The 23,524-nt window shown below is 38.6% G+C and overlaps 1 protein-coding gene across 1 annotated transcript in view; it reads right to left on the reverse strand.

Annotated features, from left to right (window-relative positions):
- Positions 1–4,742: 4,742 nt before the first annotated feature.
- Positions 4,743–23,524, reverse strand: part of myo7aa (myosin VIIAa) — a 52,562-nt gene continuing 33,780 nt past the window's right edge. Inside the window, exons 25-49 of the mRNA XM_007552358.2 lie at positions 23,034–23,210; positions 22,421–22,510; positions 22,202–22,329; positions 20,238–20,364; positions 20,039–20,158; positions 19,775–19,948; positions 18,320–18,547; positions 17,134–17,301; positions 16,910–17,027; positions 16,146–16,272; positions 15,894–16,063; positions 15,055–15,245; positions 14,770–14,894; positions 13,399–13,556; positions 12,223–12,376; positions 11,180–11,335; positions 10,112–10,217; positions 9,917–10,030; positions 9,640–9,727; positions 8,794–8,900; positions 8,499–8,684; positions 7,807–7,923; positions 7,381–7,464; positions 7,149–7,268; positions 4,743–5,694 (exon numbers count right to left, since the gene is read on the reverse strand). Coding sequence (XP_007552420.2) covers positions 5,602–5,694; positions 7,149–7,268; positions 7,381–7,464; positions 7,807–7,923; positions 8,499–8,684; positions 8,794–8,900; positions 9,640–9,727; positions 9,917–10,030; positions 10,112–10,217; positions 11,180–11,335; positions 12,223–12,376; positions 13,399–13,556; positions 14,770–14,894; positions 15,055–15,245; positions 15,894–16,063; positions 16,146–16,272; positions 16,910–17,027; positions 17,134–17,301; positions 18,320–18,547; positions 19,775–19,948; positions 20,039–20,158; positions 20,238–20,364; positions 22,202–22,329; positions 22,421–22,510; positions 23,034–23,210 — 3,426 coding nt within the window. The 3' untranslated portion in view covers positions 4,743–5,601. The remainder of the gene's footprint in view (positions 5,695–7,148; positions 7,269–7,380; positions 7,465–7,806; positions 7,924–8,498; positions 8,685–8,793; positions 8,901–9,639; positions 9,728–9,916; positions 10,031–10,111; positions 10,218–11,179; positions 11,336–12,222; positions 12,377–13,398; positions 13,557–14,769; positions 14,895–15,054; positions 15,246–15,893; positions 16,064–16,145; positions 16,273–16,909; positions 17,028–17,133; positions 17,302–18,319; positions 18,548–19,774; positions 19,949–20,038; positions 20,159–20,237; positions 20,365–22,201; positions 22,330–22,420; positions 22,511–23,033; positions 23,211–23,524) is intronic.

The following is a 23,524-nucleotide window of genomic DNA, read 5'->3' on the forward strand; positions in this document are numbered from 1 at the left end:
ATTAATCCACACTTAGCCACGCCCCCAATGTCTCTTAGCTCCGCCCACCTTCGTGGAATTCTTTAAAAAATGATCAGGGGGCGGAGCTAAACTAAACTTTCACCTGGGTGGTCAGTTACACTTTAACAGCATATTAACACTCTGATTGGTGCGTCTCTACCTACTGTACACTGCAAAAACATAAAAACTTAGCAAGTATTTTTAGTCTAGTTTCTAGTGCAAATGTTTTAGTACACTTGAAAAAAGACTAAACTAACTTATAGTTTTTAGGATATAGTAGTGTGTTTTAAGTCAATAATTCTTTAATATTGATTTTAAAAAAGTACTAGTTCCACTGGTAGATTATTTTACCAATAAAACATTTTTTGTTACAAGTTAAATAATCTAACAGCAGAACTAATATTTTTTTCTTATCAATATTAAGGGATTATTTACTTAAAATAAGCTTGTATCTTACTGAAAAGTTACTTTAAAGTTAGTTTTTGACTGATTCAAAGTGTAGTAAGATATGTGCACTACAAACTAGATCAGAATACTTGGTAGGATTTTGTGTTTTTACAGTGTACCATTAGCTGTACACTGTTGGACTGACAGACTGAATGTAGACTGGAGATCATTTAGTTTTGTTTTTTTCAAACTGAAGTGAATGTACGTCTTTCTCCAAAGAGACTGAAAACTTGCTCTGAAATAATTTCTGATATAATCATCTTTCTGGAAATACCTTAGAAACTATTTTAAATATCCAATCCAGAAGTTTCTCTTTAGTTTTAAAATGTGATTCTGTAGAAATAAATTTAGATTTATTCTGTTTTTACCTCTGAAGGAAACTCAAACTGCGCCCAGCTGATGTGATGTCATCATGTTTTTATCATTATTTGTGTTAAACATCGTAGCTGATCTTTAGGCTAGGCGTTTAAGCTCCAGTTCTGACTGCACAGCTCTATTTATTCTATTGAATATGACGTTTTCCACCGTACGACCGTTCATTTTTAGCGAGCGAGTCTGGTGACAATGCAGCTCCGCCGCATTGGTTTTCCTCTGGAGATGCTTTGCATTTTGAGCTTTGCATGTGTTGGATTTATCCAGCTCTTCTTGTTTTATAGATCCAGATGCTACTTTTATATCGGTTGAAGCTCACGCTGATTATTTGTTCGTTGTGTGTTTGGGGGGAATCCAGATATTCATGTGTGATTTTTCTGTTTGAGACGAGTTTTGAAGCCATCCTCTGTGGATTTTAAGATTAGTTTAATCTTAATAATGAAAAATGTGACGGATATTCTGGGAATATTTGGACAAAACAATTTGGTTGAACAACTTTAACCCCTTCAGACCTGACGTCCACAGGAATGGACATGATTTATTTCTGGGTTTAAGCCAATAAAAAATCAGGGATTTATTATTTGAATGATTATTTGTTACTGATTGGTTTCTTATTGACTAATGATATCGGTCGTTGGCATAAGAAAAAAAACAAACGATCTGAAACTAGAGATGGAAAAAAAAAATCAATATTTTTACATCAAAAATATAAATCTAATGGTAGCCTAATGAATTTTTCTTTTTTTTCTTTTTTTTACATTTTACTCTTATAATTTAAAATATTTCCTGTGATAATATATGAAGTTATTTTTTGAAAATATTTCCCATCATTAAGTTGCAGGATTTTTTCCCAAAGTCGAATGTCCATCCTGATGGAAATCAGCATTATTAGCCAGCGTTTAATTATTTAGTTTCATGACTTTCTTAAACTGCTTGTAACAAAAATGTTTTTTTTCTTCTTTATTTTAATGCTGAGGTGGAATAAAAATTAGATTTGTTTCCCCCTCTGTTGGTAAAATTCAGGTCTGAAGGGGTTAAAGAGCTAAAACCAGTTTTAGCAGCTGTAAAGTTTAAAGGAGGCAGATTTTAGTATTAGTCTCTACATGCATGCTGCTGATCTGCATGTATAATTCTTAGAAAAAAACTAAAGTTGATTCTGTCTTTTTTTTTGTTGCACATTTTCAAACGTAAAAGCCTCATTAGAGGAAACAAAGCTGCTTGTGGATGTATATTTTTCAACAGTGAAACTCAAAAACATGTTTTTATTTCCGTTTTGAGGGGGGGAACAGAAGTTAAAGAGAAATGAAAGTGAAAATTTGTCTGAATTTATGAGATTAACTCCTGAAACTATAAGCAAAATGTAATTTTATTACAGAGACTTTATTTCTTTATTTCTTATAATTAAAACTTAACAGCTACACTCACTGCGATTATTTACAAGAGTAGATCTGAAGTTTTTAGCCACAAAAGAAGAAAAATATTAGGAATTGTTTTTGTTTGCGGGAAATAAGCATTCAAATGTTAAATTATTATTAAAACTGCCGACATTTTGTTTATTTTCGGTTAGGAAGCAGGAAAACTTTCTCATCTTTTCTGACCCAACAGAATGAAATGTGTGCTGAACATGTTGACGTTTCTGCTTCCTAAACGATCCTCAGATCAGATTTCAGGAGGGAAACAGAAACACTGAGGCTTTTTTCCTCATTTGATCAATTTTAAGGACATTTGATTAAATATCTGCACTAGTGACTGTAACTGATCAATGATTTTCAGTAGATATTGGTGAAAAATGATTTATCATGTGATGAAGTACATATTGAGATCATTAAAGTATTATTTTACACCCTGTGCTGTACAAAAATGCCTTTTTTATTTTCCAGATATTCTCTTATTATAAGAAGCTGCTGTAATCTGTTTGTGAAAAAAAGTAGATTCAAGGAACTTCTTCTGTTTAACAGCTATTGTTATTTCTGCTTCAAAGGTTCACTGAATGTAAGAACATATACAGAGCTGTGAAAAAGTATTTACACCCCTCATTTAATGTCTCAGGTCATCAAACTAGTGTTAATTTGAAACAAAAATAACCAGTTCAAATGATTTTCTTATGTGAAGGAGGAATAAATAGAACATGATTGACAACATGAAGTAGGTAAAAATATCATAATTCACTGATCAGATTCACAATTTATTGATAAGAGAAAATTCAACCATCTGGTAGGTTTCACTGCAAAAACACAAAATTCTTACTAAGTATTTTTGTGTAGTTTCAAGTGCAAATATGTCACTTGAAATAAGACAAAACTAATTCAGGAGTAACTTTTCAGCAAAATATAGGAGCTTATTTCAAGTTAATTCTTTAATATTCATGAAAAAGTTCTAGTTGCACTGAGATTATTTCACTTATGGGAAAAATGTTTTAAGTGAAATAATCTACCAGTGGAACTAAAACTTTTTCATCGATATTAGAGAATTATTTACTTACAATAAGCTGAAAAGTTACTCTTGAATTAATTTTGTCTTATTTCAAGTTTACTGATATATTTGCACTTGAAACTAAACAAAAATACTTGGTAAGAATTTTGTGTTTTTGCAGTGTTTACATCTGAATGGTTCAAAAAAACAAAATAAAGACTTGGGAGTGGCCTAATCAAAGTTCTGACTGTGTTCAGGAGTTAAACTGGCCATTCATGCTGTAAAAACCTTCAGTGTTGTTGATTTAAAACTATTTTCCAAAGCAGAGAGAAACAGTGACCTAACAAACTGGTTACCAATAAACATGGTGGAAAACCAGTTACTGGGTTTGGGGTGTGATTACTTTTCCATGTTGGGTCAAGTTTGTTTGGAAAACTGTTTTCCCCTCGGTGAATAAAATCATTTAAAAACTGCTTTTTGCATTTACTCAGATAATTATTTCATGATTGGGACAAAAACCAGGAGGAATCTGGGGTGTAAATACTTTAGTTTGTAAACAACAGAAAATAAGTAAAATGTTTTTACCCGTCAGGATGATGCAGGAACGCAGATCCATCCGAACCAGATCCTGTAAACAGAGATTTATTTAAATCAATTACTAATAATCACTTGGCTATAAAAAAATTCCCATTTATTTAAAATGCTATTTGAAGCTGGGAATATTCACTGAAAGAGGGTGTACTTTCTTTTTACTGTGCCTGTGAATAAAGGTTCACTTACTTCTCTGTGGGATTTGATCATCATGTTGAGTTCCTGGAGTTTGATGCAGCCGGTTTTTATTTAAAATCCCACAAATGCAGAAAAAGTTTTATAAAATAATAATAATAATAAAAAAACTCCTTATAGATTTAAAGTGATTTCAAAATAATCAAAATGTTTCAAAGCTGCATCTAATATGGACGGAAAGACGACAGCGTCTGAACAGAAGCAAAAACTAAAAATAAAAAATGTTTTAAAACAGAAATTTATGTAAAAAAAATGTCCAACTTTAAAAAATTTGACTCGTAACGTTTCAGATGTTTCTGCAGGTTCACAAACAAAAACTTATCAAAGAAAAACAACAAATTCCCTGGATAAATATCTGGTTATTTTAAAAGCCACTCATCTTGACAGAAGCGATTATTAACTAAAATTATTAACTAAAATACACTTTTTGGGTCAGAAGAGAATAAACATTCGGTTATAGTTTGATGAGAAAAATTATAAATCTAAACCAAATTTTAGCTGAATTCCTGAACGAAAGAGGATTTAGGCTGTAGTTAGAGCATAAAGGAACATACAGGGGAGGAGTTGACGAATATAAAGCAGAGCTGCAATATTCTAGAGAAATATTCAATCAGTTTCGACCTCTAAATGACCTTCAGACAGCCACACTTTAATCTTCCTGTTGGTCAAAAACAAAACATTTCCTAAATATAATTTATGAAAAGTGGAAAAAATGAGAAACTCTGTTTTTTTCTTTTCAAGTTTTATCTCAGCTGGAGCATAAAAACGTGACATTATGAACATTATTTCTTTACTCTGCATGCCGAAATACAACCAGATAAGACTTTGTTCATTTCCATTTATGCATAAACAATCTAAAACAGAGTTAAGTCATTAAATATAAAATAAATTGCTCACATATAAGTATTTATTTTTTACTTTTAATTCTACTCGTATAATAGAACAGATGATTATGGTTTAATATGTCGCCCCCTGGTGGCGGTAGAGTTAAAACATAAATTAAAACCTTTACAGGAGAAATCATTACGACAGAGTATCACGGCCAGGCAAAGACAGTAAACTACGTCATAAAATTACATTTATTCCCTTGACTTATTCGTGTGATATTAAAACTTTATCTACATATGACTATTCTCGTAAAATGACGACGTGATTCTCATGATGACTTTATTTTTCTTGGTATGGCCGTAACACTCCGTCGCAGGTAAAATCTCAGCTGTGTGTTTTATTGTGTTATCAGTATTTGAGGTGATTTCTGACAGCAGGTGACTGATCATCTAAAGGAAGCGGCAGCGGCGCGTTGAAGGCGTTCGGCTCTCAGAGGTAGTCATCCTCGCTGGAAGGCTCGTCTTCATCGTCACAGCTGTACTGGTACCAGTGACTGGGGCCTTCGCCGGGGTCGTCTCCGGGGTCGCCGCCGCTCGCCGTCGAGCTGTCCTCGGTCAGGTCGGATCCCGCCGAACACGCAGAAGGACTGCGGCTCATCCACCACAGCTGGTGGCCGAAGCTCCACCCCCAGCTGCAATGCTGACCAATGGGGCGCAGCAGGCGGATGAGCTCGGTGGCCTCCTGCCAATAAGACGTTCACTTACTGTGGCCCCGCCCAGAGCGCTGCTTGTTCATGTTGGTCAGCATCTGACTGATGTAGGAGGTCAACAGGTCGTCCATCTTGTAACCCTGGAAACGTAAAGCATCGATTTCAGTTGGTTTACGCCTGAATGAGCAGAGAGGCTCCATCGATCAGCTGATTACGCCTGACAGGCGATCAATCGACCAGATATTGGAAAACTGAAGCGCTCTCAGTGTTTCAGGTCCAGGAACGACTAAAGAGCAACTAAACCCCAAATCAAAGTTTTTGGTAACACTTTATTTGAAGGGAGTTGAATAAGACTGAGATAACACCTGTCATTAACATGACATAACACTGTCATAAACATGAATAAGCCTTCATGAATATTTATGACTGTTGTCATAAAGCGTCATTCGGTAAATTATGACACTTTTAATACAAAGTTGACATTAACCAAGAAATCATTACTGATATAAATTTGTTATAAAAGTATTATTGATTGCACTTTAAAAATTAGGTAACTTTATGTTATTAAAGGTAAAGTTTAAACAGTATTTTTAACAGAAACTTATTTAATTCTGCAATATTTTGCCTAAACCCGTCTCAATGCTGCCCTCTTTGGGTTGAATGTGGCTACTGCAGTCAAATTCCTGCTTGGCCCCGCCCACTTTGGTAGATTTTTAAAGGGGACCTTTATGCAACATCAGTGTTGTATATTTTCATGCATCCAATTTGGTTTATTCTGCTTCTAAAAACAACCAAAGTGCTTAAAACAAACACCAGCTGTTTTATGGTGTCTGGAAAATGAGTCGTTTCGAAAACCTTCTGGAATGTAACAAATCAGCAGGCACTGCCCGTTACCTAGCAACCACAGCAAAGCCCAACCTGTTACCTAGCAACCCAGGCTGAGCTACAGCATGTTTGGTCAGCTGGGGGTGTTTTACGACCGTATGTGCTGTACAATGGCTGCTGGAAAATACAAGTGCTTTGTTGATAACTTTACCATCCAGGAACCACTTGTTGCATTCATATTGGTTGTGCAGGAGGCTCTACTACTGCTTTTCAAATATGTACAGTTGTATAATTGCACATCTGTTTGCAGAAATTTTCATGTGTGAATGTTAATGTTGAGTTTGGGGCGTGATCAGCAGCAGCTAATTTGGACTTAAAGTGACAAAACGCCCTTCAACACCTCAAAATAGGAAGAATTTCATTATATATGAATGATTTTCAGCAGAAAATGTAAAGACTACGTTTTGTATAGACCGTAGACCAGGGGTGGCCAAGTCCAGTCCTCGAGAGCCACCATCCTGCAACTTTCAGATGCATCCCTGCTTCAACACACCTGAATCAAATGAATGGCTCGTTATCAGGCCTTTGTAGAGCTGATCCCGGTCTGTTGGAGTAAGGATACTTCTAAAACTTGCAGGATGGTGGCTCTCGAGGACTGGACTTGGCCACCCCTGCCGTAGACATATTCCAACCTCTTCAAGGAAGCATTATTGGTCACCTTCTGAGTTCAGTAAAAGATGAAGCATGAAGCTAATTTTCAGTCGCCTACCAGTGAAGTCTCACAGAGCAGCTTGCTTCCTCTGACCAGGTTCCCTATGGTGATGTGAAAGTAGGTGTTCCCGCTGCTCCAGTTGGAGATCTTGGTGAAGGAATGGGTGGTCAAGATGTCCTGCAGAACCAAACACACAGCCTTTTTGGTTTTCCAGCTTTAATCATGTAAAAATTCAACATCTGGAATCACGAAGCTCCCCATCTGAACGGTAAACGATCTGAAGACGAACCTTGGTCTTTGGGTCGATCAGACTGACTCCATGCTTGTTGATGGCGATCAGCAGAATCTCTGGGAAGTTCGGCTCCGTGGTTTGCTAAGGAGGAAACGCCATCGTGTGAAAAGGTGTGAAAATATATAAACTTTTTCTGTATTGATTGGTTAAAAATGTTACGACCTATGGAAATATTTATTAACAACTTTGAAATGATAGTAAACAAAACATTTTGTTGCACGAACGCTTGACACCAATTTAGTCTGATTTGGGTAATGTGGGTCGGAGCTGGTTGACCTTTTGACCTTTAAACTTTTACTAGTATCTTCAAAGCAAAAGCACCACAAATGAAAATTTGATAAGCAAAAACGTAGCAGAGTTGATCGGGTCAGAATTAAAAACAGAAAGCAGATGTGAGAAATCGACAGGCTTCGCTGCGTTTACCTTGACCTCAAAGAAGGCGGAGCCAAAGGTCGGCCATTTATAGATGATCTTCAGGAACATCAGCTTAGCCTCTTCCCTCGATTTCCCAGGCTGCTTGTTGAAGTACGCAATTATAGACTGCAATCACAATTCAGATTAAAAGTTAACATTTCATTTAACACTTAAAGCTGCAATATGTAACTTTTATAAAACATATTTTTTACTTTTTGTTGAAACTGTAATCATGTCGAGACAGTTTGTTATGAGACAGATGATCTGTGAAAAAAATGGAGCTTCTCCCAGGGCTAACTAGAACAACCAATCAGAGCAAGTAGGAGGGTCTTAGCGCTGTCAATCACAATCTCGTGTGGCGCTGCTCTGGGCTACACTGCAGTTAGCACAGAATGCTGTGAAAGCTAAGGCTAGTTAGCAATGATGACAGAACAACAGTTTTTCTGTAACTAAGTTGTTTTTCTCCGTTATTAGCACATTTAGCAGCGAGTACATGAAATTGATTGACAGCGCTAAGCCCCTCCTCCTGGCTCTGATTGTTTTTGGTGCATTTCTTCAAATCGTAGCTCAAAGAGTTGGTGTAGAAGATCAATCTTTATATTAAACTGTCACAACATGGTGACAGTTTTAACAAATATGTAAAAAAACATTATTTTTAAAGTTACATAATGCAGATTTAAAGGTTTTATGAATGTTTTTACCCTCCTCCAGTCGTCCGGAGACATCTGGCGGATGAGGTCCTGGGGAACCAGCTCACGGAGCATCTTGGGAATCGAAGGAAAGTGTGATTTATTGTCGTCAAACTTCACCCGAAAGATCAGTGCTGCGAGGTGGAAAACCTCCTCCCGAGAACACTTGTGGTATCCACGCAAATACTTAGGCAGCTCCTGAGAGGAAGGAAACACAGAGGAGACGCCGTCATGAAACGCCGCGTTGCGCTGATTATTATGAGAAAGTAGAGTCTCAGTGGAAGGATCATCGTCTAATGAGGCCGACCTGGTAATAATGGAAAATGGAATCAGCGAACGAATCCTTCCCAGGGACTGTGCTGGTCCACAGCTTCTTCATGAAGAACACCTGGTAGGTCAGAGACGGGATGATTCCTGCAGAAGTTCAAGAAGCGGCAAGTCGTCAAAGGCATCATCTAAAAACCTTAAATCTGCATCGAGTTCACAAAGAAAAGCTCTCTAAAAATGTCTCCATCTCAGTTTTCAGGCATTTAGAAAACGGGAATAATTTTGATGAATCAAAAAGAAGAAAAGTTTAGTTTTGATTTAACCTCAGACATTTAGAAAAATCTGCATTATTTAAACATGTTAGAACATGTTTCATGAAAACGTCTCAGTCTGGCAGTAATTAGTTACATTGACTCGAGTAACTTTGTCGAAAGCGTTTCTTTTCTAAGTATTTTTACTATTCTGTCCTTTTACTTGAGTATTTTAATTATAAAGCATTGCTACTCTTGCGTAAAATTACTGATTATAATTAATTTAGTCACTTCACTGAATAAAAAACAAAAATTCACCAGACACAGACCTGCACCTTTTGTTCAAGTTTCTTATTGAAAGAAATTGAATTTTTTTATTTATTGTTTTGTAATTTAATTATTTTCATTTTTGTCTCTACAATATCAGAATTACCTCATAACTTTATATTTTGGTTGGCTGGTTTTTAAAGTGCTAATTGATTAATGTTTTGATCAGTTACTCGGTGCTTGAGTAATTTCTTTGATAACTACTTTTTACCTTTATTGAGTAAAAATATGTTGAAATATTGTTACTTTTATAGAGGTTTTAAACATAATTAACTATTTTCAAGCTTTCAGCGGATGCAGGAACAAACCGTCTTTAGCCGGTCGGGATTTCTTGATCCAGTCTGTTAAATGGCGAACAAAGTCGAAGAAGAAATCTCCCTCTGGAACGCTAATGACCTGCAACACAAAATAAATTCATTTATTACAATTTACTCTTTTGATATTACAAACATTTTGCTATAACATTCAGACGTTAGCAATTCTCATCACTTTAGGTTGTTGAACTGTTAGTTTGCCATAATTTTCCGTTAACAGATGTTCAGTTTTGCTCCTGAAAACCTGGCAGCGGAGTTCATGACCTCTGACCTTTTCTGAGATCTTGACAAAGAGGCTGAACCCTTCGGAGGATTTGAGCAGCAGCCTGGTGGAGATGTTCTGGCAGAAATCCTTCGCCTTGGTGCTGGACTCCACCTCGAACGCCTGCAGGTTTGAGTCCAGGACGGTTAGAAAGCGTCTCGGTGGATGAGCGAAGCTTCAGGCGCTCGGCCTTTTGGCTCCTACCTCGTCTGTGTCGTCTGGAAAGTAAACCTTGTGAAAGATTTGGGTCGTTTTATGTTGAATGGCTTCCACTTCCACCAGATGAGGGGGATATTTTCTGGACCCGTTCCTGTGAAAAAGGACCAAAGAAAATCACATTATTTATTTATTTGCTGATTTTATTCGTTTACGGTTCAAAATGAACATGTCATATTCTGACATAAACACGAATTTTAAAGAAAAAAAAGTTTGAAGCAAAAATCTTATATAGCGTTACATTTGTCAAAACATCAACCAACCATCTGCATAGATACATTTTTAAACACAAAACAGGAAATGTTTATATATAAACACAAGAATGAATCAACATACTTCATTTTACCTTGATAGAATATTTGTTTTATTATTTTCTTAAAAGTCCAAATTAGTTAAACACCAGAGGGCGCCTCGGAAATAAATCAGTTTTCTTTATTTATGGCTGCAACTAACAATTATTTCAGTTATCGATTATTCTGACAATTATAAGACAAAACAAATAAGATTTTTAATTTATCCACTCAAGTCTTTTTTCCAACATTAGAAATACATAAATATGCAAACAAATAAATCAATTTCTAAATAAAGAATATAAACATTTTACCTCTCAGGATGCAACAACACAGCATTACTTTAGTGCTTAATAGAAATTTTATTTTACTGGATTTGAACCAGGTGAAACTAAAACTGTTTTTTTTTTATCTTAAATGCAAAATGCAATATTTTATTTTTTTTGCACAGCTTTTGCTCAGTTATTGCTCTGAATACGTTACTCTCTCAGCCCAGGGCCTGTACTTGAGTCTGTAAACTCCAGTTGGCGATTACTTGATTACTAAATTAGTTGACAATTATTTCAATAATTGATTAATCATTTCAGTTTTAGTTTTTCTTACCAATTTAAAACAATGTTCATCAAAAAAAAAAAAAAATCTGTGAAATGAAGATTTTTTTGGCCTTTTAAGAGCGAAAAACCTCCTATCTTTGGAGATGCAAACAGAATTTGGAAGTTAGATGTTGTTTTGTGTAAAATAGGAGCAGAGATGCCGTTAGTTTTACCGCAGCGCTTTGTGCAGCCTCTGCATGCAGTCTCCAGAGAGTGGGTGGTGCTTCTTGGACTGGAGGAACCGCTGGATGTGCGGCAGCAGAACGTTACTGGGAGGAAACAGACCAGTGCACAACCAGAGCAGCTCCCAGCCTTTCTCCTCGCTGTACCTGCAGAAGAAAAACTCATTCTCAGCTCCTGTTCAGAAAAAAAACTTGATTCTTTTATTCTAGTTCCTTATCAAACAAGGTCAAATTCATCACAAACTACAACTCAAACCTCTAAGTCAGTCTGAAACTTTCCTTGGTGGTGCGTGGCCGCCCTCTAGTGGTCCGTAAGGTACTGCATGTAGACGACCGTTACTTTGCTGTGACGTCAGCTCAAAGTGCGACGCTACAGTTAGCTTAGCAAAGGACTGTGTTTAAAAATAATAATGGATAAGTGGCTTTCTTTTTAGTGAGTCACTAAAAATAAAACCTGAAGTTACCGGTGTTAAGAAAACAAGGCCAGGATTATTTATATGATCGTCATCCACCAGCGAATTGATTCCTTTGAACAAGTCTCAGTTGGTGAGAACTGTTCTTTTTTATGACTGCTTACTTATAATGCTCCTGTCACACATCAACACCTATTGTTATTCTTATTTAAGTAATAAATGATTTAATCGGTGAATAAACATAACAGATAGGAAATGGTGGATAATTTTTACATTTAATGGCGCAAAAGAGGATTTTTGTTTCTGCCAAAGTAACTCAAGTCTATTTTTCTTTTATTGTGATTCTAAGTTACAAATAGCACTAAAATATTATTAATACACAGAACACTTTGTAGTAAAGAAACTTAGTTTTTGATTTCCACGTGTCACATTTACAAAGCAGCATCTGAACAAAGAAAACAACTAAAGTGAATTAAGAGACGAATGTTTTCATTTCCGGTCGTATAAATGAAGATGTTGTGTTATCGTGGGGAAATTTCAAGCCCGGTGGTCGGTGAGTGTTTGTTAAATGGTCCTCAGCAGTAAACGTGCTGTTTTTAGGGTTTATGGCAGTTTACACACTTGACGTGGTTGTCCGTGAGCTGTTTGATGATCTGACAGTAGATCTCGTCTTTCAGCGGCTCGGCCTTCAGAGCTCCTTCAAAGATCTGGTCTGTCAGCTCGTTGACGGAGCGCGTCCGTTTGGACGGGTAGTCGCCCATGTACTTCATCATCGGTGGGATCAAAGGTCAAGGAGTCTGATAAACTTCCTGCTGTTAATCTGTAATTTTGGACAGAAGCTTACAAACATCCATCAGGCATAAACGGCTGTTATTGTTCTGAATACTGGATCATTCGTTAAGCGATTAGGAATATTAATCTATTCTGACGATTAATCAGATTCTTTAAAAATTCACATTCTGTGGATTTTTCATTTAACCACTTAAGCTTATTTCATACAATATTGGAAATACATTAAAAACTACTAACAAATAATTCAAATAATTTTTTGGGTTAAATCAGAGCAGTCCTTTAGTAACGGGTTGATTACTTGTAGCAAAGAATGCAGCAAAAAAAAAACTATTTTTTTATTATCCAATTAATAATTGAATAGAAAATGTACTCAGTAGGAGATTTTCCTTACAAAATTTGAACAAGGTGAAGGTAAAACTGCCACTTAAGGAATTTTGGGTATTTACAGACAAAGATTTTTTTAAATCTTAAATGTGAAATATTTATATTTTTTGTTCTGAGTGTGTTCTTTAAGACAACAGCTTGTTTTGAGTCTATGCTCCATTTTTCAATTAATCAGTTACTGAATTAGTTGACTATTATTTCAATAATCTATTAATCACGATTAATGCAATTAATTATTTCAGCCAAAAGAAAAATTAACCCTTTCTATGGTGATAAAGGAACTCACTAACCAGATATTAAGTCACTCAAGACCCCTCAACACCCTGTTGTATACATAAGATTTAAGTTAATTTATGAACATATTTGTGCCTATATGTATAATTTTGACTCTTTGTGAATTAGAGAAAATCTAAAATGCATTAAAATTTGTTTTAATGCATTTATTTGTTGTAAAGTGATTCAACTTTAGCCACAATCAGCGTCTGCAAGCTTCTGACCAACACAGATTGTCAGCCTGACAAAAACATTTCAGATAAACTCTATTAGTTAATGAAGTGGTTCTATTCAATGTAATGACCGAGCCTGTGTTTATTCGTAATATTTGTTGTGTTTAAAGGATATCTATGAAGGCCATGCAGGCCTCCTGTGCCAGCTCCTCATGGCCAACCACCTTCTTCAGCAGCGGCAGCTTGAGTGGCTCTCTGGTGCAGCTCCACATCTTGTCTTTCCCTCGGTTTTTGGTCACCATCACTCTGCTCAGGGTGTGTTTGGGAGGAGGTCTGGAAATGGCAGGTAATGTTCACAATACCGTATTTTCCGCACTATAAGGCACACCGGATTATAAGGGGCACCTTCAATGAATGGCCTATTTTAAAACTTTTTTCATATATAAGGCGCATCGCATTATAAGGTGCATAGAATAGATGCTACAGTAGAGGCTGGAGTTACGTTATGCATCCACTAGATGGAGCTGCACTAAAGTGAATCTCAACAAAACGGTCGACTCCGGTCGGCGAGGAGAGCCTTCAGCGACTGGGCCGGGGCGTGGCCGGACGATGGTCACCCTTCTCCAGTCGCCCACAGCATGTTCGTGGAGAACGGGGTGCTAAATGACCTGCAGACGACCTGATTCTAGACGGTCGGTAGGTAGATAGGTCAGTCAAACTGTATTAACAAACCAGCGTTCTGACAACTATCCCAGCATAAACCGCTCGCTTCTTCTTCTAAGGGGGAAAATGAAGTTGGCGGCTGCTTACCGTAGTTGCTAGACCTGTTGTGGCTCAATATTGGTCCATATATAAGGCGCACTGTCGGCTTTTGAGGAAATTGAAGGTTTTTAGGTGCGCCTTATAGTGCGGAAAATATGGTAGATTAATGGGGACATTTTATGAAAAATGAACATTTTGACATTTTTGTACTTCCACTTGGGCCTCAATTGCTTCTAAAAACAACACAAGCACCTTAAAAAACCAAGCAGACATTTTCTGGAAGTGAGTTAATGTTTTTTGATGTCTGGAAAGTGAGCTGCTTCAAAAACCTCCGGAAGGTAACGTCACAAGTCAGCAGGCACTGCCCGTTACCTAGCTACCCCAGCAGAGTTCTGACCCGTTACCTAGCAACCCCAGGAGAGTTCTGACCCGTTACCTAACAACCCCAGCAGAGTTCTGACCCTGTTACTTAGCAACCCAAACTGAGTTTCAGCAGGTTTGGTCAGCTGGTTTTACCGCTGTATGCGCTGTACAATGGCTGCTGGAAAAGACAAGTGTTTTGTCATTGACTTATCATCCAGAAACCACATGCTGCAATCTTGTTGGTTGTGCATGAGGCTCTGCTAATGCTTCTCAAAGACATGCAGTTGTATCACTGCATATCTTGTTTGCAGGAATTTTCATGTCAGAGTGTGAACATTAAGGTTGACCCTCCTAAGAAGACGTCTCACTCTTTTGTGTTTAACATTTTACACATAAATGTTCAGGTTGTATACATTTGTACCTGAAATAGTCATAGGAAAACTCCTCCAGAGTGTAGGGTTTCTGTCTGTCATCCGTCTCTGGCAGGATGATTTGAGAAACACGAACCGACTCCTGCCGCTGGTCTGGTGTCATAGTAACCAGCGCCTAATTGGGTGGAGTAAATGGGAAAAATATTTTCTACGATTTAAAGAAAACTTTTAGGAAAATATGAAACAAGCAAACCTAACTTACTGTAAACACTTAAAAAAAAAGAAAAGAAAAACATCATTAGGAGATTTTGTGTGCAATTTATTTTTTCACTTACCACTACTTCTGGTTGGGGACGAGTCATGGACGGCAGAACGTAAACAGAGTCAGCTGGGAAATCTCCTCTCTGATTGGTTCGTTCGTTAATGCCATGCGCCCAACCGGAGTTGAGGACCTGCTCGCCGGTGTCCTGGTCCAAAATTATCAGGTCGCCCTTCCGAAAGCTGAGGAAGGTCGACTCCTCACCTGCTGCAGGAAGACAACATCAACACACCTTAAAGTGAGGGTCAGGAGACGAATTCACGCGTCACATCGGCCATCTTTAAATCAACACAATTAACAAGCTGTATGAAACTCTTCAAGGAATTGAAGTAAAATTTACTGAGCAGAAACTAATTTAATTGGTTTCCAATGGATAAGCATGAATTTCTAAAATAAAGGAAGTTAGAAACTTCTGTCTGGAGCTTGTAATGTAATTTTCCAATTGTCAATATTTATATGATCACTGCAATAACAGAGAACTACAGATATTTGGGACACATCAAAAGAACAGAAGCATGAATGACTTGGTGATCTATGGAACTATAAAACTACCAAAACTAAAACGACAATTTTCATTAAAATCTACTTAGGTTTATTTTTTCACCTTACATCTTCATGCTTATAGTTTTAGCCAGTATCTACGTATTCATTGTCTTATTTCCTGTGTTAGATTACAGTATTTTCTGACAGCAGTGTAAGAAAATAAGGTAAAAATATTTCAAAACCCTGAAAACAGCCAAAATTATGTGCAGTAAAAGCACAAAGTCACAAGGCTTTCAGTTCAGACTGCAATAAAGCGTGCTGTGAAAAAGTCTGATTTTGGTCAAAGCTGTGGGAGCGCAGCTCAGGACTTACCAGCATTGGAGCTGTCCTGCAGTGCAACCACGAACTTTGACCTCTGCCTCAAACCCTCCAGAAAGGTCACCACCAAGTCCCGAATGTCTTCTGCGTTGTTGGAGGTGAAGGTGAACTCTTCTCCCTTGATGGTTGCCAAAGTGAAACTCTGACCCTGCAGCTTCCCTCCCCTGTAAAAACAAAAGCAGGTCAGGTTCTGGACGTGAACGCTCGGGTCTGGGTCGGTTTGGGTCGAGGAGGAAGAGCGACGACCTGCTGCTGGAAACCGCCATGATTTCTGGGAAAGAGAGTTCCAGCAGGACCTGCTCCTGCTCGTCTACAAAGTAAACGCCGGTCCAGTTGACGGCAACGATCAGGTCGTTTTTAGGCAGACTGGGACCTGAGAGCCAAAAACAACAGGAACAGAAGAACTTACTGGTTTCCACTAAACAACAAGATGGGTTTCATTATGTGGCAGAGGATCAAAGTAAGCCTTTAATCGCATGATAAACCAAAATGAGATTAATAATTTCAATTCTGGTGTTGGTTGTGTGTGTGTTGAGTTTTTCTTTCTTTCTTATTTATTTAGTGTTTTATTTTGGACATTTAAAAAGTCTTCCAGTTCCAGCATTCTGTACAAAATTAAAGTTTATTCATCTTTGAGAGGGAAAACTTGTAATATTATTCCATTATTCCTCACCAGGCCTGTCGCAATTTGCAATAAAACAATTAATTTCATTATAAATTAAAACAACTGCAATAATTTCCAATTACTCATTTTTCTCTTTCTACCAAAAATTGGATGATAGTTTTCAGTCTGGTGTTTTGGTCTCAAACTTTTTTAAAGGACAATTTTGTTTAAGGAGACTTTATAGTTTGTTGTTTTGTTTGCTTATTTTGGACATTTAAAACATAGTTTCATTTATCGCAATGACTTCTGGGACAGTTTCTTATCCACAATAACAAAATACGTTATCATGACAGGTTTTAATAAAACATAAATGTATTTAAACTCTGATGATGTAGAAGGTTCTGACCTGAGAACCTCAACGCTTCATAAAAACGGGAGAACAGCAACGGCCACTTATGGCGAGCAAAGTCCACCACTTCCTCCTTCACCTTCTGAGAGTCGAACCTCTTCTGGGTGTAAATACCCTGAGTCAGCAAAACAGAGACGTTAACAAACAGAAAATAAATCATTTGAACTTCAGGAGCTGCAGACACGTCAGCCTCTATAACCTCTAAATGCATTTTTTTGCACCTTTTTATGTGCAGCCATGATGAAATGAGCCCACTTTTCCACCGTCTTGGACGTGCCGATCTCTCTGTCCGGGACGTAGGACGGGATGAGGCTCAGCAGGCGGTCCGGAAGAATCTCCGAACCGTAATCAACATAATACTGCTGCGAGGCCAGCTCCGCCAGGTCGTCCTGGAGACGCAACGAGACACAGAAACACAGAAGTTAGGGTGAGTCTGAAGGAGCAAAACTTTGACTTATCCTCAGCAGTTGTCTGATCTATTAACCCATTAATAGATTATAAGACCACAGAGTAGAATAGTCCTTTATTAATCACAGAGTGGGGAAAAATAGATATAAATATCTAAAAACATAATAAACAGCTGTATATTAATTACTCCACAAATCTGGAACAAACTTACAGAAAAATTGCAAAACAGCCAAAACATATTTAGTTTCCTTAAATCTGGACTAAAACCCACCTGTTGAGACACTTTTGAAACATTATGAATGAAACATTAATCAATATTTTGATGTGCAATGATGGCACTTGATAAAATGTGATGCTTCAATTGCTGACTGTGTGTTTTTATAATATAAAACACTTTGAAATGCCTTATTGCTGAATGTGCTGTAAATAAACATGAATTGAATTGAAAGCATATTAATAAAGTGTCTACAGATAAAATAAAGTTAAAAAGAAACCTGTTCACTGTTGCATGTGATTTATTGAAAGTGTGATGGGATTTCAATGTTTTATCAGGGTTTCTGCAGGTTTCACCAACTCAAATTTAAGACTTTTTAATACCTTTATAAATTAAATGTAAAGCTTCTACAATGACAAAAAATTTACAAAAGAAAATCCCAACTTATAGAAGTAATGGGAGCTTGTTTTAAGTAAATAATTCTTGAATACAAATCAAAATGTTCTGGTTTCACTGGCAGATTATTTCACATGTAACAAGGAAAAAACATCTTGTTATAAGTGAAAATATCTGCCAATGGAAATAGTACTTTTTAATTTATATTCTCTCCTACCTCTTGCTGAAAAGCTACTTATAAGTCAGTTTTGTCTTATTTCAAGTGTACCAAGATGTTTGCACTGGAAACTAGCTATAAGTACTTAGTAAGATTTCGTGGTTTTGCAATGTCCGGCCTTAATTTTAGATACTTTCTACATTCCCATAAAGCTTAAAATAAAGCGAGTCACCCTGTCGCAGCGGTATTCCCCAAACTTGACGCCTCGGACGATCTGCTGGTAAATGAGGTTTGTAGCGACTTGGTCTTCGGCTGGGCTGTGCCACGGCGTGAAGATCTCCTTCCTGAAGAACAGCCTCCAGGGGGCGTTCCTCTCCTGAGCGCCCTGCTCCTTGGCGTACTGTTCGCACTGCGACACGGCGTCCATCACGTGATCGTTGCCGCTGCCTAAAGACGAGACCTGCAGGAGGCGGAAAGGGTTGTCACGGCAACAGCGTTACAAAAGAGATTCACAAATGTAGCTACATGCTAATAGAGAGAGAGAGAGAAATGGAGAGAAAAAAAGAGAAAAAACGAGAAGAAGAGAGGGAAAAAGAAAGTAAATGGAGGAGAAGAACAGAGATAAGTGGTGGGTGGATGGACGGATGGACGGATTATGGACAAAAACGAGAAGAAGAGAGGGAAAAAGAAAGTAAATGGAGGAGAAGAACAGAGATAAGTGGTGGGTGGATGGACGGATGGACGGATTATGGACAGATGGACGGATGGACAGATGGGTGGATGGACGGATTATGGACAGCTGGACGGATGGACAGATGGGNGGATGGACAGATGGGTGGATGGACGGATTATGGACAGCTGGACGGATGGACAGATGGGTGGATGGATGGACAGATGGGTGGATGGATGGATGGATGGACAGATGGGTGGATGGACAGATGGGTGCATGGATTGACAGATGGGTGGATGGATTGACAGATGGGTGCATGGATGGACAGATGGGTGGATGGATGGACAGATGGGTGGATGGACAGATGGATGGATGGATGGACAGATGGGTGGATGGACAGATGGATGGATGGATGGACAGATGGGTGGATGGACAGATGGGTGGGTGGATGGACGGATGGACAGATGGGTGGATGGATGGACAGATGGGTGGATGGACAGATGGGTGGATGGATGGACAGATGGACGGATGGACAGATGGGTGCATGGATGGACAGATGGATGGATGGACGGATGGACAGATGGATGGATGGATGGACAGATGGATGGGTGGATGGACAGATGGATGGATGGATGGACAGATGGATGGATGGACAGATGGACGGATGGACAGATGGGTGGATGGATGGACAGATGGATGGACAGGTGGATGGATGGATGGATGGACAGATGGACGGATGGACAGATGGGTGGATGGATGGACAGATGGATGGACAGATGGATGGATGGACGGATGGACAGATGGATGGACAGATGGATGGATGGACAGATGGACGGATGGACAGATGGGTGGATGGATGGACAGATGGATGGACAGATGGATGGATGGACAGATGGATGGACAGATGGATGGACAGATGGATGGACAGATGGATGGACAGATGGATGGACAGATTAAGCTGATTAAGCCATGAAAAGCAGCAGATCTGAATCGAGGCTCGGCGGTTTGCGGTCCGACCTTGTCGAACAGAGCGATGTACAGAGAGAAGCCAAATCGGTCCTTCAGGTTGATCTTGTCGGACAGAGCGTTGCAGAGCTCCTTGGCTGTCGTCGCCGAGTCGGTCAGCAGCGTTTTCGTCGTGCCGTCCATGAACGTCACGGGCAGCATGATGGGCTTCTTGGACTTGGTGGCCTGAGCGTTGATGTCAGAACTCGGGTCAAACTGATGTCCGCTGAATACCAGAATAATGCTGCAGCTTGAAGCAGATCGATGCATTAGTACCTGCAGCTCCAGCCAAGATGGAGGCTGTGTTCGCGTCCCGTTCACAAACGTTCGCCTCAGCCTTTCTTCACAGTACGGAGAGTAACCCGGCGGCCCGCTTCTGATGAAGTTCCTCAGGTACTACGGACAGAAAACCTTCATGAAGCCGTGTTTTATTCAATAACTAAAGTTTATTTTAGGTCACTGTTTTGATTCTGACCTTTACAAATTTGTCTGATGGAGCGAAGCAGCCGACGCAGAGCGAGACGAGGATCCAGCCGCGCGCGTGAGAACTCTTGGACGGGTTCTGACTCAGCTGCTTACAGATCTGACAGTAGATCTCATCCCTGACACACACACACACACACATGTTTGTTTTGCTATCTTTGTGGGGACTTTCCATTGACTTCCATTCATTTCTACAGCCTAAACCTTACCTTTACCCTTTTCCTAACCCTAACCATCACATACCTAACCCTAACCAACCAAAACTCAATTCATACCTTAGCCCTAACTCTGACCCCTGACCCAAAAACAGGGTTTCCCCTCGTGGGGATCAGGCTCCGGTCCCCACGAGGAGCGACTGGTCCCCACAACGTAGCATATGTCAGGAAAATCGTCCCCACAAGGTATTACAAACACACACACACACACACACACACACACACACACACACACACACACACGTTCACATTTCTACCCACTGTGTGTTACTGACTTCCATTCATTTCAGTAACTGCATTTATGATTTATGCCAAACCCAAACATTACTCTATCCCCAGGGTGTCCAAAGTGCGGCCCGGGGCCATTTACGGCCCTCAAAATGATTTTGGCCGGTCCTTCATCACAATTTAATAATATCTTAATGTGGTTTGCCAGTTCAGGAAGGAAGTCTGGTACAGATACCCACTTAAAAACAGTTTTAGCATGCAAACTTCACTTAAAAAATTAAACAATTTAACATTTTACAAAGGAAAACATGAGGTGCAACACAAGCATTCATCCAGGTTTTTGCTTTGAATTTAATTTATTTTAATAGTAAGAAGGACAGCAAACATCCAACAACTTTTATTAAAATGCAGTCCTGATCATAGCCGCTTAGTACGTTTGGCAAAATAAATCAAGAGTGAGCCTTGTTACTGAAAAGACAATAAAATAAAATAAAACAGGTAATGGTTTGTTGATTTTTTTTAAATCTGGAAAATCTTTGTGGTCTTTTTAAAAGTTTTTAATCTACAATGATTTCCATTGTCTACAGAAATCTTACTCCCTTGATTTTGATAAAATGTTGAGTCCAGTTTTTAGTTGAAATAAGACAGTTTTTCTCATTAGAATCAAAATATTTTTGGCACCCAAGCCAAAAGGTTTGGACACCCCTGCTGTAACCATCACCAGTATGCAGTGGTGTGAAGCGTTTGCCCCCTTCCTGATTTCCTTTATTATGTTTGTTTAATAATAAACACCTTCATATAAAACCTGTTTTATTATGTTTAAATTTAAATTGGTTTGATTTTCTGAAACACTGGAATGTGACAAACACACAAAAACAGGAAACCATGAAGGAGGCAAACATTTTTCACACCTCTGTAAAAAGAGGCAATCCTCCATCATTGAATTCCAACTGATGACGTCTGGTAACCTCAAAAATGATTTTCTGCTTTCATCGATAAATATCAGTAAATTGAATAAGATCAATAAATGTGCAGCTTAGTGATGAGAATCACTTCCTTATGTTACTGATGCACTGAAGAGCCTGAATCACAACAGATAAGCTTTAAAAGCAGGTTTGAGTTTGTAACAATTACCAAAGAAACAAAACAAAAAACAGCAAAGACACAATAAATATCTCTTAATAATGTGGTAAAATCTTGAGTCTATAGCACCCGTCCCTACTAGATATGTTCAATTGTATCGAATTAAAATGGAAAATTATGTTCAAATCACAATACGTAAAGAACAAAACATCAATTATCAAATTTCAGCACGAAGAAAATATTAGAATAAGTTGAAACAAAGAAAATGAAGGCGATAGAAACAAGGAAATCTGGTTGAATTGAAAAACAAATGTTCTCCTTTACCAGTTTGACGAAACAAAAACTGGACCCAGCTTTAATGTTTAATGACATGAATAACCACCAGTCTGGTTCCTTTTCTGCATGACTGACTCGTTTTCTCACCGCTTACCTCAGCGTCGGCCTCAGGATCCCGTTTCCGATGATGAAGTGAAGTTTCTCCAGGTTGGAAGTCGGCCGATCTTCCAACATGCTGTTGCCGTGGAGACCGTACTCGCCATCATTGAGGCGCTTGGTGACCTGAAACGCATAACGGCGTGTTTGTTTTCTGTGCGTTTTGTTTTCTACTCTACCAAAGGCAGTCCTCCTCCTCTCCGTCCAGACGTCCTACCTCCTCTGTGATCTTGGATTTCTTCTTCAAGGTCAGGGAAACCAGTTTGTGTCGGACGCTGTTTTTCTTCAGGCTTTCAGGAGGAGTTGTCTCAAGGGAAAAAAAACCCAAACCACTCTTAAACAAAAGACTAAACGATGAAGATGTTTGGCAAAAGTAAACAAAGTGTTGATAAATAAGCAATAGAAGCTAAATTTTACACACTTGCATAGGTTTTCCTCTCATTTCTGGCAGAATATTTTCTGCTTACATTCTTATGTTAGATGATTAATATTAGATTCAGTTTTTATCTTCACTGTTTGCTGTAACATGTAAGGCTACGTTCACACAGCAGGTTCTGATGCTCAATTCTGATTTTCTGCTAAAAATGGTTCATACTGCTGAATAATGCAAGTGCAGTTAGATTTCTGTGTGAATGTTTACATAACCAAAGAGCAGAAGAAGAATGCTGACGACACACAGCAGCGCTCTGTCTACCAAAGTAACAGCGTACTTGAATTTTCACAATAAATCGAGACTATTGTTTTTTGTTCCTAATTTTAAAATAATAATAATAATAATTCCAGAGTAACTAAGCTGTTTAAATGTTGACCTCTTGACCTCTCGTCCTCACCTCCCCCTCCCCCTGCAGCGCCTGCAGCTCCCTCTTGTGGGTTTTCTTCCCCAACGTCTCGTAGATCTTGGTCATGACGGGGATCTTCTCGCTCCCGTCACTGATCGCCGTGTGGTACTTTGGCTCCGGTAGATCTCCCATGAACCTCAGCACTGTGATCCAGACGGCCAGCGCAGCCTCACAGGGGGCAAAGGTCAAACATATTTCATCAGGTTCCAAGGGAAAAACGTTTCTCAAAGGAAAGCGTTCACTCAGATTTACCTACTTTTGGTCAGAACAAGCTGAGCTGAGAGTGTTTAACGTTTACATGGAGACAGAAGCGAATGCAACAAACGATTATTTTAGTAATCGATTATTCTATTGATTTTTTGATGGTAAACTGATTAATCGAATAAGCACATTTCCATATTCTGCAGATTTTTCCTTTAACCCCTTAAGTGTTTTTTATACAATATCAGAAATATGTTAAAAAATGTAAATAAACAAATAGT

The sequence above is a fragment of the Poecilia formosa genome, unplaced genomic scaffold, assembly GCF_000485575.1.
Source record: "Poecilia formosa unplaced genomic scaffold, Poecilia_formosa-5.1.2 Scaffold48, whole genome shotgun sequence".
Taxonomy (NCBI): domain Eukaryota; kingdom Metazoa; phylum Chordata; class Actinopteri; order Cyprinodontiformes; family Poeciliidae; genus Poecilia; species Poecilia formosa.